The 19,411-nt window shown below is 39.5% G+C and overlaps 1 protein-coding gene across 1 annotated transcript in view; it reads right to left on the reverse strand.

Annotated features, from left to right (window-relative positions):
* Positions 1-18,604, reverse strand: part of map3k21 (mitogen-activated protein kinase kinase kinase 21) — a 27,647-nt gene extending 9,043 nt beyond the window's left edge. Inside the window, exons 1-4 of the mRNA XM_037679667.1 lie at positions 17,781-18,604; positions 1,425-1,605; positions 1,166-1,314; positions 133-308 (exon numbers count right to left, since the gene is read on the reverse strand). Coding sequence (XP_037535595.1) covers positions 133-308; positions 1,166-1,314; positions 1,425-1,605; positions 17,781-18,570 — 1,296 coding nt within the window. The 5' untranslated portion in view covers positions 18,571-18,604. The remainder of the gene's footprint in view (positions 1-132; positions 309-1,165; positions 1,315-1,424; positions 1,606-17,780) is intronic.
* Positions 18,605-19,411: the final 807 nt, after the last annotated feature.

Consider the following 19,411-nt stretch of genomic DNA (forward strand, 5'->3'; position numbering starts at 1 on the left):
ATGTATATATATATATATATATATATATATGTGTGTGTGTGTGTGTGGTTTCCACACTGTGGGGAAAAAGGTGCTTAAAAGATATATCTAACACTTCCATCTCTCATGCTGTGTGGATATACTCTGCTGTACCTTCTCTTTGGTCCTGAGCTCATCAAACATCTCCTGGATCTCCACACGCCAGTTGTCCTGCAGGCTGTGGAAGGAGTCCTGCGGCATGGTGGCCATCACGGCCTCCTCGATGGCCGACAGCTGCTCCAGGATGCAGGAGAAGGAGGGGCGCTCATGAGGGTCCTGGTCCCAGCATTCTACAGTTCAACATATAAAAATCACACAGTAAACAACACAGATCATCACACATCAGTCAATGATGGTTTCTGATACCATAGAAATCTATGTAAGCAGTTATAATCAGACTGTAGACAGCAACAATAACAAATAAAGATACACAATCAGATATACAATTACTGACTGCAACCCTCCAAATATAGAGACCAAAGTTCTGCATCCATTACTAATATTGGTCAATAAATTAATGCAAAAAATGTTTAATTAAAAAATAATTTTAAATAAACTTGTTATCCTATATAGTAACTTCAGATAACAGTTTCAATGAATAATTAAATGAATTCATAAAAGAACAGGCTGACGTCACTTAATTTAAAAACGGTTTCAAAACTGTTAAAACATGAATTAGACTATTAGACTACTATTATTTATACATTATTTCTACACATGATGCACAAAGTGAAAAAACAATCGTCATTTGTTGTTTGCCTTCTTTTGTCTCTTCTAATGGATAAAATTGCACACAGAGAAAACAATTAATAATTTCAGTGCGACTAGCACAACTCAAAATCCAAAACTCTTTTTACACTGTCTTGTTGTTTGTGTTTCCAGCTGTTAGTCTAATTTCCTTGTCAACCCAACAGTACATTTTTAGCCTTAAATTTTCATCTATTTCCTGACACCTTTATATAACCCCGACTTACATTATAGATTTAGTGACCATCTTTTTGGGTGTCAGTAGCTGAAATAACCTTGAGTTTACGAACGTTATATTTGTTCTCGGTTTGTTTCTTTTGTAAATTAAACATACTTTACTTAAAGCAAAAACAAAGTATACCAACATAATTTAGATTTACTGGGATTTTGTTGCGGTTACCTTCCATGAGCTTGGCGAATGGCTCAGGGCAGGTGGAGGGGATTGGCAGAGTCAACTTATTGACCGCCACACCGTAAGCAACAGCCAGACCGTCAATCCCTCGGTAAGGCACCTCTCCTGTTAACAGCTCCCACAGCAGGACGCCATAACTGATGAACGGCAGACACAACCAAATTAAAATCAACAAAGCACCGACAAGAAATGGATATTAAATAAAAAAACACATTGTATTTTGTTAATAAGGTCCCATTTCTCATACCTCCACACATCACTGCCCTTGGAGAAGAGAGAGCACTTGATGACCTCAGGGGCCATCCAGGAATAGGTGCCTGCAGCAGACATTTTTGTAGTTTTGTGCCATTCCCTAGCCAGGCCAAAATCCGTGATCTTCAATGTCTTCCTCCCAATGTCGTCATTCTCTATTTTTTCAAGTAATAAAACTAAAAACAAACACACACAAAAGAAGAGCTACTTTAAAAGGAGGAGAGGACAACGTGAAGATTGTGATACACGGGAGAAAAAAAAAAGAGACAAAAACAGTTAAAAAGTTAAAGATGAGAGGAGTCGGAGGAAAAGGGAGAACGGAAGAAAGGGAGATGCAAAGAGGAGACAGAAAAAAGGACAACTGTGCAGGCGAGGAGTGATACGTTAATATTCATGAGGGCCAACATTGTTTATTACTGCAGTAACAGAAGGTTGACAGCACCACAAAGCACCTGTCCTCAGGTCCTAAAAGTCTTTAACAAATTAAAAAACAAGGACCCCCCCCCCCCCCCCCTTTCAAAATGTGCAGGTAACACTACACGAGGCCTGAGAGGTCTACAAAAGTGAAGCTACGGCTCACTGATGTACGCTTATGAAGTGAAAGTGAGCATCACACAAGAGATATAAAAAGAAAAAAAAATACAACTTCCACTACTTTTAATTGCCCTGTCATTAAATTAGGACTTAACAGGCTGTGAAAGACACCAGCATAAACACAAATCAGCCCGTAGCATGACAAGTATTTAACATTTTTAACAAAGACTTGGGGATGCTTGTGGGATGAGTTTAAGTATCCCTACTCTGCATGGTTTTGTCACTCACTCACTACACTCTTTCACAAATATCCACCAGCAAATACACTTACATTCTCCTCTGAGAACCACCCAAGAAGTTCAACGAGAGCATCGATTTAGAATCCGACAGTGTTACCAACTGTGCACCAAATGTTTCTACTTGAACCAGATCCACTGACAGATGTAAGCGTGCGGCAAAGTAGGACAGTGTCTGCCCTGAAAAACTGATAGTGTGCTCAGAAATAGACGTTGTAACCTTGAGCTAAACACAAAAAATGAAACAAACACAAATACTTAATAGTAACAATACTCAATTTATCAGCATCCATCCATTATCTTTACCTGCTTCTTCCTTTTTGGGTTACATATTTGAAATTTTTATAGAAAGTAAAGCATATTTGAAAATGGCTAATAAATATAAAGACTGCCAAAAATTGATTAGGGGAGTGTCTGTTGTTGGATGAAGGAGGATTTCCAAGTTCCCCCACAGCTCAAAAACACTAAAAGAAAAGTGGCTGAAATTAAACTGTAATCAAGAGAAAAAGAAATTCAAATAATAAACAAACATTTTAAGAATTTATTTTCTCTTTGTAAAGTATTATGTCAAATAAAAAAATGTGAACTTGTTTTGGTGACATTTTTGTATCCAGTTTGCTTTGGACTCTGGTTTTTTTTTTTTTTTTTGTAAGTGTTGCTTGAACAGCACTATAAACTTCTCTTTTGTAATCAGAATATTCAAAAACAAATTTAAAAAATCTGCAGTGAGTTTTAAAATTATAATAAAGTCAAATCTGTGCACAGAAACCCAACAAATATAAATCTAGAACAGAGCAATATCACAAATTTCCTGAAAAGTTGTTGGTACAAATATAAAAGAAATGCGTTTGGCAGAAATACTGTCCCCTGACAGCTAATGTCAATTCATTGCAGCATTGGTGGCTTTGGCTTTTAGTCTTCACTGTTGCTTTTATAGATTTATAAAAAGCAACAGTGAAGATCATCAACCGACCTTCACACTGGCTGTCTCGTTCAGATTTGCCCTCCTGTCTGACAGGTGGTCTCTGATCTGGTGACATCTTCAACTAACAATCATTACCATCACAAATTAAAGGCCAACTCATCCCTCATCATCACATCTTTCCATGTCACACAGTAGCTAAATTTAAGGAGTGGAGTCACCTTCAGTGCTGTGCCGCATGCATTCTGTTGTCTAATCTATAGACTATTTTTGCATAATTTGCATGCCCTGGAACTTATAGGCCGAAGCGACATATTTAAGGATTTTTTTCCCCCCATATTTATAAACCAATTTTTGGTTGAGATATGACCGTTTTCATTCATTCTGACTGAAAAAAATTTGAACAGTACTATTTTTCAGCCGCTAGATGGCACCAGAGTTGTGAGGCATGCCGTTGTATCATGTAATAGGTAAAAGTGGCTATAATGACAAATTAAAAAAAGTTCCAAGACAAAAACAACTGGACATTATTATACCTTATTGTTTTTGTTTTGAACTTTTTTGAATTTACCATGTCCTGGATGACTGAGAATCTCACCAGCTATTAATGACACAATCGGCCTGCCATAGCCAGCCACCTTCGTTCTGCTTGCTGCTTGGAGCAATCGTAATCAGCTTCATTTCGCTGCACAACCCCGGCAAAATGCAGCTAATTTGACCATTAAAGTGCATTTATTAAGTAAAAGTTCAACTGAGACACACCTTTGCTATAATGTCGATCAAACAAAAATAGTTTTTAGATGTTTATTTTGATCATTTTTGAAGAAATGAACAGCGGCTCACCCCTCTGCGCATGCCCGCTTCCGCGAATTGGGTTTTGAAACACAGCTGATTTGACTGTCAAAGTGCATTTATTAAGCAAAAGTTATACTGAGACACAACTTTACTATAATTTCGAGCAAACAAATTGTTTTTAAGCGTTAATCTTGTTAAATTCTTGTTAAAGTCCTCCCGTGCATGCTCCCGTGGCCGCCATTTGGCAACCAATCTTTTTTTGGCACAACACCAGCCCACATTTCCAGGCTGTCAGCGGTGACGTGTAACAAATGCGACGTGTCAACAGTGACACATAATTGATGCGACGTATACGGCGAAGTAACATATTTATGGATTCTTCCACTTTATTAGACATATTTGGACTAATGCGACTTATAGGGTGGAGCGACGTTTACGGTGGAATATATGGTACATAGCGTCAAGTCACAACAGAAGTCATGGCACTGAACAGAAACATTCATAACATGTGGTACATGAGGTGGAACAAAATTATATACACAGGTTCCCAATTAAACCCCAAAATAGCAAAATATAAAAGTATAAAAAGAAACAGTAAATAAGGATCTATAAGATATATGCTAAACAAACGCCAAACGGTACGCTAAAAGATCTAAGATATATATGCTAAACACTAATAATGTAAAACAATACGGTGTAACAACAGCATCTGTAACAGAGTAAAGCTAATTTAAAAAAAAAAAACTAGCAGTGTTATTTGTGTATATTAGAAAAACAATGAGCAGGGTTTAAAGTTTCAAAAATGTATACATTATTATTTCATTTTGTAAAAAGGAAAAAAACATGCATTGTGTCGACTGTACTGGAATTAGCCACTCCAAGTCACAAAAATGACTGTGTTTATTTGTTGTCACCGCAAAAACAACAACATCCATCTTATGCTGCTTTTAATACTTATATTGTTCGTAGTAGCTTGCTTAGGGTCAAGTGACAACCTATCAGGTGTATAATTTTCAAATAGCAAAAAGACAATACAGGGGATTTCCCCATTCTATCCCTCAAACACGCACCTCACTAGGACTGCACCTTACAAACAAAACGACAAGTTGAAAACATAAACACAACTATCCGATTTGAAATGCACACTCTTTAATCTGCATTTGCTAACTCGGACTGACCATGAACTTACTCTGTAACATACAATAAGCTACTCAGTTTAAACTGTAACTCAGTTAACGAAAGTGACAAGTCAATAAACATATCCTATCTAGAAGTTAGTTTTAAAAAGCATACTCAAGCCATAACTGAAGGGGTTAAAATGTCTACTATTTTTATAAGCTGGAAATTATTTTTAAGCATCATTTTAGGAGGAGTAAGACTCCTGTGGGAGAGACACTGGTGCAATTACTATCCTCTGGCAAAGAGGGGATCCTCTACCCTGGCTGCAACAAAAGGATTTCCATTACAAACAGGTTTCACCAGACCAATGATACACTCCAACTTCCTGTTGTAAAGTCTCCTCTCAGTGATTCCATGGATTCCTCCCAGCAGGTTCTATGGACTCATAATGACTTCTGATGGGTTAGTTACACAACCTTGAGGAAAAGTGGTTCGGGGATAAACTAGAGTCACTGATTGACATAGAATATCGTGCCAAATACTTCCTTTGTAGCTCCATGTTACTTTAGTGTCAGCCCTCTAGAAATTTCTGATAAAAGACCTACGTCCTGTCGACATGATTCTACACTGACGTTATACTATAAAGACGCAACCTTAAACTTCTACCAGTCATTTTGTTTGTGCAGTAAAATATTTTAGGAGCCAAGCAAATGACAACACATGACAAAGGAAAGACTTTTTCATCCTAGATACAGTTCCAAAAAGTATACGCTGACAACAAGTGTATTTTTTTGGGGTTTTTTTACACTGATACAAATTACACACTTTAGTTGCAATAGTTTTAAAAAACAATTCCAGTCTTTAAAAATACTTTAGTAACTACAGTGCACTAACTGCAGTAAGAAAAACGACCTTTGTCTATATCAGTTTGTAATATTAACAAAATTATACAAAAGTAGGTTTAGTACAAAATCCTGGTTACACTTGCGCATGGTACGTTTTTATACTTGGTTTATTTGTGAAGTGTAAAAAATGATCCAATAAAGTGTACAAAACACTTGTGGCAACACATTTTTAAACTTTGTGTCATAACGTTCTCAACAGTTTGACAAAAAGGCTGTTTCAGGTTTAAACTTGAGTTTAAAAATAAAAATAGAAAGTGCAACTGGTCCACAGTTCCTCAGATACAGAGAATGCAAGCAAACGGTAAATTTGCCATGCTTTGTCTTTAATTGAGCTCGTAGAAAAATTAGCCAAAGCGGCTCTTAAAAAAGAAGCAAGTGGTGAACTGAGACATCTGCTTAGTCAGTTTGTAGGCTTTTCCACAACATGTCTATAACTGTTCTTCTCTTACATCTCAGCACATTAGTTCAAAAGAATCATCACTGAGGAGGCAGGGCTATACAAAGCTTTTTGCTTAATAATGGCCCAATTATAAAACAACTGGAAGAGGACCTCTCAACAAAATGCTCATTTTCAGACCAGAAATTCATGCAAGTTTTAAAGTCAAAGTCTAAACAAGTATTTATCTTCATTAAGAATGCTTTTTATACCTAGCTTACCTCTAAAACGTGTCACTTGCCTTTTAAACTATTTCTGATACCCAAGTTAAAATTTAGAAAGTTTGTTTTGAAAATCCATCCATCTATTATCGTTATCCACTTTTCCCTTTCTGGGTCATGGGGGTCACTGGTGCCCATATTCAGAAGTCACTGTGCACAAGGTGGGTACAACCCAGACACGTCAAAAGTCCATCACAGGGACACATAAGAGACAAATGAGACAGAAAACTATTCACACTCACACCAAGGGACAATTCAGAGTTGTAAATCAGCTTAACATACATATTTTTGTCTGTGGGAGGAAACCGGAGTACCTGGAGGAAACCCACGCATGCACGGAGAGAACATATGCCACTCAGTAAGGTGCCCGGCCGGGGTTTGATTCCGCAACGGTTTTGCTGAAAGGGTGGCAGCTCTAACTAACTGTGCCACCATGCTGCCCGTTTTAGAAAATACTCGTAAAAAGTAAGTAAGTTTCTTTGGGCTGCTCCCTTCTGTAGGGGTTGTCACAGCGAGCAAACTTGCATGAAAGATTTGACAATTGTTTTGCACTAGATGCCCTTCCTGACACAACCTGGGCTCTAAACTGCAACATCAAGATTACAAGAACACAGCACTGACCACCAAGCTACTGCAGCATGTTTGAAAATAATTTGGTAGTTGGTACTTATAAAAAAAGAAAATACTAATACATAAAGATATATCTATAACCTGTATATAAATATGTTGTACACATATTTACATTTAAAAATGCTATGTTTATATATTCAGGGCATTTTGTGCCGGCAACTTAAAAACCATCAGCAAAAAGGACAGGAATGGGATGGTCTGGCTTGCTCGTGCTAAAAGTCATGCCCCAATTCAAACCTCACCCTGAAGGCGAAAGACAAACACTCTGCCTAAAGCAAAGCTTTTACAGCTGAGCTAATACATGAAATCACACAGTGGCTTCAGTCTTCAGTGCTGTAGTATTTCCGATATCTTATTCTTAGTCAACAGATTACATGAATAATCACAAATTCATAACTGACAAATTAGAACAAATAGACAAAAACTGGCATCCTAGAATGGGCGAGAACACCAAGAGAGCACCAAATACTGCTCTCTTACCTTATTCATAAACTTTTTTTTTCTGTCAGCTGCTCACTTCTTCTGGGGTCGCTACAGCGAACTAAGTCACACTAAGTCTTGGTAATAATTTTTACATCAGACGCAACCACAGACCACCGAGCTACCACAGCCCTCTGTGTGGAGCAGAGAGCTGCCATCTAGGGCACCAGGGGAGCAGATGGTGGGGGTTAAGGGTCTTGCTCAAGGGCCCAGAGAGGGGCAAATGAGGGTGGAGGGTGTGGGTGCTTCACCTTTCCCACCCACATTTTGATGTTGTCGATACTGGGAGATGAACGGGAGATCTTACGATCACAGGCCCACCTCTAACCGCTGTGCCACCACTCCCTCAGCTTATTCATAACATTATTCATAAACAATATGGCACAGAAATCTGGGCTATAAATGCTTTGTGAGAAAACTAAACAGAAATGTAGAACTTAATCCCAACTTTTTTTTTTCACAATGAGGTGTACAAGCCAAAGGACATTTATTGACATTACCAATGTCTATACCCTTTTAACCCCAAACGAGACATAACTCCAACTGTGTATTGCTATGCATTTCTGATGTTTTGTTTCTCAGCCTACATTTTCTCACTCTTCTGAGAACAAAATGTGTTGAACACAGCAACAGCTAAGTGCAACTGGAGATGGAAATACCTTCGAGGCAGACCCCACCCTCAGTCCAGCTTCCATTTAATTCCCCTTTCCAACAGAAGGTCCTGAAGCAGACCCATTTTTCATGAAGGGACAGTGGGAAGATCAGAAGCAGAGCTCCTGTCTTCAAAGCAGATCCCACGCTTCTTCCCATTGCCTTCCCCCAAGGTAAGAAGGTATACAAATACTATTTGGGAAAACATGGCTATACAATACTGCTTCCATTTAATAAATAAAAAACTCAGATGTTATGGCTTGCACTAGCACGATGCTTGGAAAAAATTAGCAGCCTTCAACATTTCAGCATTATTCAATAAACATTACCTTGCTTGTTATGCCTATTGCCTACATACATATGTGCAGTACTTAGCACAAATACAGTATATCGATCTAATCTACAATCAAAATGAGAAACATTTCTGAACCTAGAAGCTGTGAAAAGCTTATTTAGATTTTTCTTAATTGGTTTTTAAAAATACAAGAAGTTCCCTATACTTTGTCTATTCTCCAGTAATTGTTTAGTGATGGGTCATAAGGGTTTTTTCCTACAAACCGTCTGTGAAATAAATGTGTTGTAATTGATTTGAACAACTAGGGGTGATCAGATATACATTCAAAATACAGGGACCCATGACTACAAGTAAAAAGTGGAAAATTTGGTGATCAGTAAAAGGAGGCATCAATAACACTTGCGTCCAAGAAGAAAAAAAAAAAAGCAGCAGTGGAATTAAATTAAAACTTGACCTGACTACCAACCACTAGTTGGTAAACATTGTCATATCAAGATTTCTCTTTGTGGTTCAAATACAAGTGAAACTCTATGAAAGCAGGAAAGTCCCCATAAACACTGAGTGAGCCAATAACAGTCTTTTGTTCAAACACAACTTTTATGTGTTGAGTAGTGATGGGTCCAACAACACAGATGTATCATATTTTCACTTATAGGATGGAAACCATGGAGTCTTTGAGAAAGACAAAATATTAATTTTCCTCTTTTTGCATTTAGATCCGACAACGCCAAATAAGGTAAAAAAAAAAAAAATCCCTATTTTCTGCTTTTGCCCAGTTGTTGTTTGAGTTAATTTAATTCAATTTCTTTCATAAATACCACCTCATTCAATTTTTTTTTTTACATCCATTAATTTATTTTATTTTCAGAAGAAAAGTCAGTTCTGTTCACAAGAGCTTTTGCACATGAACAGGAGCACTTCGTCAACATTAAGACCTACAGAGCCTGGCTTGAGAATATCATCCAGAGAGATTCAGAGTTTCTTTATTGTTGTTCGCACCACATGTGGTGCATGTTGTGGAACAAAATTTATATACACAGGGTCCCAGTTACATCCAACAATAAAATGTAAAAGAAAAACAGAAATAAGATCTAAAATATGAACTAAGACTATGAACTGGTGTGTAGAAATTATCACAAAAACTTTTAAAATTAAGCTTTATTATGTATTATTGCATATTATTATAAGTATTCCAAGCAAGATTATAAAACATAATTTTTCCTTATTGGACTCAAAGACTCTAGGAATCAAGTGGTGGATCAGACTGTGGTCGATATGCGCAGACTGACAGCTGCTAAGTGTTGTTGAATACGAGATGTTCAGAGAGCCGATTCACCTCCTTGAGCCCTTATATGGTCTTCCAACTAAAAAGGTACGTTAAATTACGCATTATATGGAGAGCTATGTGATGGGATAGCTTAGTGGTTAGCATTGTTGCTTCACAAACTAACATGAACTCAAGAAGTTCTTGGGTTCAATCCCTGATTTGAGCCATGGGTTCTATGTGTGTGGTTTTGAAAATCATGCATGTTTAGGATGCCTTCAGGGTTCAGGCCCCCTTGTAAAATAGATTTGTTGTCTCAAAGGGATTTAGCTTGGATAAATACAAGTTAATAGTGGTGGGCATGGTCCTGCTAATCCGCTAACAGCAATTCAATTCAATTCAATTCAATTCAAAAATACTTTATTAATCCCAAAGGGAAATTATTTGTTGTAACTCGTTATCCTCGTTTCATTAAGAGATGAATCAGCTGCTGTTGGTTGTAGAAAACTGCCTTGTTGCCATGGTTACGCATCATAACAAATGTCCAAAACTAAAAAATTTCAGTAAAAATCCTTCCAGCTGCACAACATCTGATACCAGAGGAAACAATCATCCAAAAAAATGTGATTTCCATCCAGAAAAAGAGGAATTAAAGTTTCCAAAAGCAAATTCTCTGAATGAAAGTAACAGAGCTGCTCCAACATGCAGCTACCTTGAGCGGCGCAAACTGTGGAACAAACTTTTCGTTTAGCTGATTAGCATTTTTGCTAACTTTGGAAACCGTTAGAGGACAAATTAGCTCATGCTAAATTGAGTTCTGGTGACTTTAAGTTTGCCAATGCTTCATGAAGACTTCTTTCCACCCCCAAAAAGCATACAGGAAAATGATGACTTACATGGAACAATGCTATGCTAAACTATGCATCCCCCAGTGATGTCACCCTCAAGTATTCAAACTTCGGCCCTCTCAGTGCTTTCCCCCTTATATGTCCCAGAAACAAGCTCTGACACACGGTGTCAGTTTACAGCCAATAACAGAAACTATCATAAACGTCAAACCAAACCTGAACAGGATATTAACTAGAACAACCAATTTCCACACAGAAACATTGTAAACAGTCTGAAACATTGCACACATAATTCTTATAAGGCTAACTAGTATCCTTTGCAGTGCACAGTCTCTCTGGGATATGACTCTCTCACACAGCTTGTTTTGGCTGTCACCAGCAAACTGGTTGATCCACTATGCTAGGTGCTATTATTATTATAGACTGAGTTTAGTGCAGCTTCGCAGACTGACCAAGACTTTTGGATAAAAGACGAAATGTTTCAACTTTTTTTTTTATCCGTCCAGAGGACCTGACTTAACATTGTTAGACTCTCTCACACATTTCACACATATTTGCTTTAATCTGGGGCATAAAAAATACATCTCTTAGTGTTAATAAGGTTTAATTATAAGAATTAAATTAGTAAAAACACAAGTTGAAAGGCTGCATGCTCCTGCTGTAGTGACGCTCTCATTTTCTCTCTCCCGTGGTACGGAGAGCTCTGTCTTAAGTGATGTCATTAGTTAGCGAATTAGGGGTTCGCAAAGCAAATATCTGGTTAGCTGTGCCTACCAGTAAAGGTTAATAATAAAAATATTAATAAAACAAATTTCTTCTGTACTGTGTGAAAGAGTTTTCTCCAAAGCAGGAGAACTGGTCTCAAAGAAATGCAATCGCCTTGGGCCCCAACATGCTGCAAAAACTTGTTCCTTAATAAAAATATGTAAACCTGCCTTGCCCCCTCTACAAGTACACAAGCACACCAGAAATGTTCACATGCACTTTTATGTCCTAAATAGTCTTACAGCTCTTACTTTAATTTTTACATTTTCACTTCTTGCAAAAAATATATTTGTGAATTCTGTATGTGATTCACGATTACTCGTCATATTATTTTGGTTTTATTCAAATGCACTGGAAAACATGCATTTCTCTTTCATTCAAGTAAGTACTTATTTTTTTGGCATCAGACTGAATGAACGCAGTTGTATTTCTTGACACTCTACCCAGATTGACAACAATGATTCCTTAAGTCCAGCAGATCTCACCACGAAGCGATGCATCACAGTTTCAACACAATTAGGGGAATAAGCCACAACTCTATGAGGTCAATTACCCATTACTAGTTTTGAGCAATAGAGTTGAGGAACAGTGATTGTCAAGATGCAATCCAACTTGTTAATTTACAGATGCTCCAGAGAAACTTTATCAAAGCTTTTCATTGTTTTTATACAAAACAGGAGCTTGTTAACTACAAAATACAGCATTATCATCGTTGTCCTGCCTCAAAAGGTCTGACATTGAGCTTCCTGTAGGACACAGAAACAAGGCTGCTTCACTCTGGTTTATCTCCGTTGCTGGAAACGAGAATGCCCCCAGGCATTCTGGCTGATGGGAAAAGGATCAGGGCTAATAGTCGGCTAAATCCATCTATCACAGTCCCATCTCGCTGGGCCACTTTCTCATTGTCTGTCCTCTTCTTCTTCAGGTTTAGGTCTATAAAAGCTTGTATCAACTCAGCTTGGCTAATCAGCACAAAAAAAAAAATGTTTAAGGTAAGCACCAAGCGCCTTTCGCTCTTTAAGCATCCTTCTTTGTGCTAGAAAACCACAGACAGGAATGCTGTGAGGTTGCTCCTCTCAGCTGTGGGACCTTTTCCTTTTTCACCAGGCCCCACAACAATAGGTGCAGTCAGAGAGAGGTCATAAAAAACACAGTGAAAGCATCTCAACTCCTCCTCTCTCCCCTCTGCCCTTTCTCTTGTCAGAGAAAAGACAGGCAGTAACTGTCTGTGTGTCACCGAGGGCAATTGTGGAAAGCCAGAGACATTTGCCTTGAAACACCTATCTCTGCTAGTGTCTTGTTGTTGGAAAGAGAAAAAAAGACTAAACTACATAGGACCAAGTAGTCTGTTTATTATGACAGAAATAAAAGCAAAAATTACAAGAGGTCCATTTGCACAAACAAATAAAATTACCGGTAGTCTTCTATATTATCCTCTTACACATTTAGAGAAATACTTGTGTAGCTATAAAATATATCTTACTGCAAAGAAACAATGGCATGTGTAACCCACTTGCATACTAGCAATAAATTAATTAAATTTAGTTTATTTATACAACGCCAAGTCACAACAGACAGAAGTCATCTCAGGGCACTGACGCTTACGGCAATTTATTTTAATTTGTTCTCAACCACAATCAGATTTTTTTTATACTAAACACTGGAGTAGCCATTTTTGTCTGTTGGTTAATATCAACGTCAACAATGTGAATGGAAATAACACGGCCATGTGTTTACACTTTGCTCTGGTTGATTCAACTACCAGGTCAAAAAAAGGAAGCTTTAAGTGGAGCAGTAATTAGGACTGTAAACCTTAAGCCACTTAAATGGCTTTTTAAAAATTAGGTGACCCAAAATAAATACATTTTAACAAGGATTGGTTTAGAATTCATAGTTCTACAGAAAGGTGGACGTGTTCAAAAAAAAAAAAAAAAAAAAAAGAGCACACGAGGACAGTGTGATGGAGCCTAATAATAGCTTCAGGTTGATGGCAGACTTCGCACGCGCTTCAAACGGAACTCCTTCAGTTTCGGTGGCATTCAAGAACACATTCCTCACATAGTAACACTTCAAGCACAGTACAAACTCCAAAGTTAATGTGGGTTATTTTGCTGGCTCAGCGCCAGGTTTCAGTGTTTGCATTTTGCCCCATACTGCTTTACCAGTCCTAACTTATCTGCACCAACGATATGGAGTGAGAAAAAGGGACGCAACAAATAACGCCAGGTAAAAGAAATAAAACTCAACACAGTCTTCAAAAACCATGATTTAGCAGAAATGAATCTCGTGATTTATTTCAACTCGGATCAGATAAGTCAATGCTACTCTACAGAAACTGCAAATATAATTGCAATAAAGTTCATGCAAAACTAGAGAAAATTTAGTTTCTCATAGCAATGGAGTGCCAAATGTATGCAACACATCAGGCTACGTAAAGCTAAACAATAGCATAAAAGTCTTAGCTTTGATCATTTTAAAAGTAAAAAAAAACCAACAACAATTGTGGCACAAAATATTAATCAGTAAGATGTGGGAAATGGAACAAAGAGAGAAAAAAATAATAAAAAATACAAGTAAGAAGGAAACCCCCTCAGTTTGTGACCATAAAAGAGTACTGCTCCTCTCTGGGAGATTAAATATGAACAGAACAAAACAAAACGAGGGCTTTGAGACCCTCCGAGTCCTAGCCATTCTTTTGGCCACAGTAGCCTAGCAACCGCTGCTTGACCAGTCCATTGTGCAAACGTATGTTAAGCTTTTATCCCTCATTAGCAACATTCCTCCCTGCAGGCTGGGATTTTACAGATTAGGTTGAAAAACACAAAAGAGATTGGACAAATCTTGCTGACTTCCAACATATTACTTTACAGGGTAATCATTGATCAAATAGCTGTACGCTTGTCTGTGTGGAGCATGTGCGCAGTGCGAGTTGATCAATGACAGGTAAAGTAGTTACCAGTAAAGTAGTTGGGCAAAGCTGGTTCTGGTCAGATGCACCCGTCTATTTCTTGGTTTGACTAAATCGAACAGATTGTTATTTAATAACCACGTTGCTGTAAGCCCCCTGTGGAGATAATTCTCCCTTTTTTATATTGTTTTGTTAGACCAATGCAGATTCAAGCCAAAACAAACAGACAACAGACCCACAGCAACAGATGCCACAACTTCTCTAAGCGGCATCAGTCTATTTTATTAAAACTTGGAAACCAACTCAACACACCACAGGGTGCCTTTCCACGTTTCTAAGAAATGGTCTTTTGTGAGCTCACTGTCCTGGTTTTATAAGCAAAAACATCCAGCTTCTTCCACTTTACCTACTTAAGTAGCAATTTATATTGACTACACATGTAGTTATTTTGCCTAAATTTTTGGTAACAAACTTCCATTCAGGCTGGATTGAAAATGACCATACACATTTTCATCCTGTTCTATATGTCCATCTTATTATATTTTCATATCCTAGACTACGTTCATGCACATTATTAAAAAAAAAACCCTCCTCTCTTTGGTTTCTCTGGGTCACAGAGAGGTGGCAAGACAAACACAATGAGTCGTGTTAGCAGCTCCGTGCTTGTTTGGGGGGAGTCTGTGTATTTTAACCAAACATCCGATTAGCCTCAACAGTCTAAACAGAAGTTAAATCCTTTCACTCCATCTGCCCCATACTTGAGCTCAATTCTTCAACTTAAATAGGAGGACGTTTTGGTAGGACTGAGCTCTTCAACATCCCTTCATTAAATTTTATCAACGGGATTAAAAGGCAAAATTGTCCCACAACACAACTAAAACTACTGTAAATATGTTTTAAACTGTGAACCCGTTTTATTCCTGCATTTTAAGTATATTAGTAGCAACACACAGCATATAACACTTTAAATATAATACAAACAGCTTTATGAATGTAAAAGTTAATATTTTATACACGTTTTTGGCAGTTAAAGGTACTCGTTGCTAGGTCTGTCACGATAACAAATTTTGCTGGGCGATTAATTCTCAGAAATTATTGCGATAAACGATAATATTGTTTGAAATTTTACAATAATTAGTAATTATTGTCAAATGTGTAGGACCATTTTTTGACCATCAGCTGACAGTATATGACTGTTTGAACAGAAGGATGGATAGTGAGGGAGCGAGCAGCGTGTCTCTAAGAAAAATGGGAGGGAGGCCTCTTGACATGCATGGGCTGTCCCTCCTTCCTTTTTTCGGTTCTCAAAATGGCGGATGCTCGGTGTGGTTTGAGCTCTTTAGCATAGCATTTTTCACACAAAGCTTTTAATAAAAAAAAAAAAACAGTCAAAAAGGTCAGCTTATTTTTGCAGAGAAAAACAACTTTTTACATGAAGGCACAAATTTCAACCGTGAATTTTGGAGCTCAGACAAGACGGAAGTTTTTTCCCCTGAGGTCGGCCTGTTAGCTTAGCTCGTAGCTTAGCTGCTTTTAACGACCCAAAAACACAATTTTGAATGGTTAAAATGGATTTTAAAGAGAAAGGGAGGGGTCAGTGAAGAGCACCGGAGTTGAGCCTGTTGTCATCCAGTAGAAAGAGAGACAAGAAGAAACAATAAAGCCAATCAATAAAAATGAGGTTGATAATTTTCATTTATCATGCGATTAATTGGTTTTTTGCGACAGGCCTACTCGTTGCAACTTCATGAAGACTAATTTTTAAAAAAAAGAAACAAAATCTTCCCGTTTTTTAATCAATAGATAATGCGTCCTATGATCACAAATTTGAAAGCAAAATTTGTGAATGGCTGCCAACTACTGCGTGCATTTACATACAGAAACAGTCAAAGTGACTGAAAACAGTTCAATAATGGCGGCATTTGTGGCGGTGCCATTAGAGAATGAAAAATCAGACAATTTTGATATATTGGTACATATTTACACAAAAATGTGTACATATGTTAAGATGTGTACATATTACATGTGTAATATGTGTACAAAAGTGTGCAGATAAAGGTGCTTTGTTTACATTTAATGCATACCTGCATTTCCAAATTGCATAGCTAGAAAACTACTGGAGTAAACTTTCAAAGTGGACCATTTGATATAGTTCAGGATAATTTTTTTACGTTTGATTTTGTAGTTTGCAGTGTTTGACAGATGTCCAGGTGAGTGCAAGAGGACCTCTTATAACTCCAGTCAAACTGTCTGGTATGTGTACATTTCACAAGTTCTGTCCTGACAATCACACATTGACTTTTACTGCTGGAGATAAACAATCAGTGAGCCAGAGCTGCTCTCCACATGGTCTCAGGCTGATACGAGTCTGATCACAAAGGAGAGAAATGATGTTTGGGGTCACAAAAGCACCTGGGTTGAAGTGAGTAGCCTGTGTGAGCGGGTATGTGACTGAGTAGCCTGTGTGAGTGGAGATGTGACTATTTATCTCACTGAGAAATTCCCATTCATTATTCAGTTCTGGGAAACCAAAGTTTGCCAGCCTGTTGTTGATTACCAGAACTGGCTCATTAGGCCTGCTGCTCTATACACAGGCCTGGTGTGTCAAACTATCAAGCGGGTTTATAGTTTACAAACATAATTGCCTGCATTTATTAAACCAATACAAAGACGTTTCTCTCTCTGTAACATTTGCTTCGTTGAACATTATAGCGTGTTCGTAAACCTTTTGTGCAACTTAGTGGCTGTGTCTGTTCAAGCACATGGCCTGACAGTGTGGACACAGCGTGTCTAGTTATGTGCTCAGTAAATCACTGACTTTATTTGAACAAGCTTTCAGTGCAGACGGGGGGCTGGGAAGGTGTGTTCGTGTGTTTTAAAGCCTTGGGGGTGGATAAAGTGCAGGGAAAGTGGCCCAGCTGGGCAAACTATCCAGCTTATTTCACATCCTCTCCATGGCATCCCCCCCCCCCCACTCACCACCAGTTTGGACCACTTGATTATGTGGTGAAATGCATGTGAATGATGGGATTTCTGCACGCTTTGTTTAATGCAGTAATAACAGTGGTGTGCTATCCTGATATTGCACTGAGACATTCCCTTAAGAACATTTCCCAAGCCAGTAACTCGTCAATGAACCATTATTATTAATAATCAGTGTGGAGTTGCCGAGCTTAACAGAGATTATCTATGAGGTTAAAGCAACATGAAACGGTTGTTAGTGACTAATACTTAAAATATGACATGAAATAATAGTTTTCAACACTCCAAACTTTGTCTTACTGTTGCTAGACTTCAGGTCACGGTGGATTATGGGCACCACGGCCTCCTCGTGCAGATAGTGCATCCCACGTGCGATCTGCACGGCCCAGTTGACCAGGATGTGCGGAGGGATGCGCCTCCCGGTCAGCGCCCGGTTCAGCGTGCCGCCTCGCGCGTACTCCATGACCAGGCACAGGTTGGGCTCCTCCAGGCACACCCCCTCCAGCTTGATGATGTTGGGGTGCTGCAGCATGGAGAACAGCTTCGCCTCCTGCTGCACGCTGGCGGCGGTGGCCGTTATGTCCTCATCCGGGTCCTGCCGAGCCGCTTTCACCGCGACCTCTTGCTCCTTGCACGTCCCCCGGTACACTTTGCCGAACCCGCCCACGCCTATGATCTCCTCCAAAACCAGTTCACTGAAGGGGATCTGCGTGGGCGAGCTCGGTACCTGCTCCGGTACTCCCGCCGCGCCGCTGGTAGCCGGGAGGCGATAGATAGCGGGCTGGTAGGTGACATAGTTGGAAGGGAAAATCCCGACCCGGTGGTTGAGTTTGCCCGTCCACCATCCCTCGTCTCCGGAGATCGCAGAATCCTTGGACAGGACCTCTACGACGTCCCCTCGCCGGAGACTGAGCTCGTCCTCGCCGCTCGCCTCGTAGTCGTAGGCGGCGGTCCACAGGGACCGAGTGGGGCACAGAGGGGCCGAGTGAGCACAGCCCCGCACCGTGGGCTCCGTCCAGACATGTTCCCCGGTCTCTCCCCCGCCCGGCCGCCCTTCACCGTTTGGGAAAGCGGCCTGCGAGACATCCATTTCTCGGTGGCCGTAGCGGCACCATAGGGTGCAGAGCTTATAGGACAAAACAACAACAACAACAAAAAAAAAACTTTTAAAACGGAACAGTTAGCTTTCTGAAACCACCATCGTGCCGTGGTCACATTTACGCCGCGGGAGAGGGGGTGTCCCTACGAGGCTAAACGGTGTCCAAAGTCCTGGGGGAGAGAGTGTGCACGAGCATGTGTCCACGTCTCCGCTCCGGTAAAAGTGAGGGTCAATGAGCAGCTAGCTAACTAGCCAAAACACGGCCACCACTTCCCAGGCTGATGCATGAAGAGACAGACTTTTAAAGCACCCTAGTCAACAGGTGGTATTGTTTCATATACGAAAAAAACAAACAAAAAAAAAAAAACAGCCTACAAGAGTCCATCTGCCTAAAAGCTACCGGGAGCCAGCTTGAGTTTTGCACATTACCGATGGAGCAAAGTTAGGAAGTTTCCGCAGGTGTCCGAGAGGTGCACCTGCCCCGTCCCACTCCCGAGAACAACCTGGGCTGCTTTCCCTTTCAAAGCCGCCAGAAAACTGCATGTAGGAACCGAACTGCGAAGCGCAAAGTCTGCCCGGTCGTTTGTGGACTTTAAACGAAGGTTTCGACAGCGTTCCAGACTTCTGGCTAGCGGGTTAGCTTAGCATAGGTCAGCCCCGTTGCCTGGTGCAGCGTTGGGAAGAGCCGCTCCTTCTTAAGATCGCTCTTTCCAAAGTTGATTTCTCCTCCCGAGGAAAAGACGAGCAGCCAACAGTTGGGGGATAAGAAAGCGCGCGAATAGGACAAAATCTAACGCATGAAAGCGTTTATGAAAAATATAAAAAGTATGTA

The sequence above is a fragment of the Nematolebias whitei genome, chromosome 1 (assembly GCF_014905685.2).
Source record: "Nematolebias whitei isolate Nwh7 chromosome 1, NemWhi1, whole genome shotgun sequence".
In the NCBI taxonomy this organism is placed as follows: domain Eukaryota; kingdom Metazoa; phylum Chordata; class Actinopteri; order Cyprinodontiformes; family Rivulidae; genus Nematolebias; species Nematolebias whitei.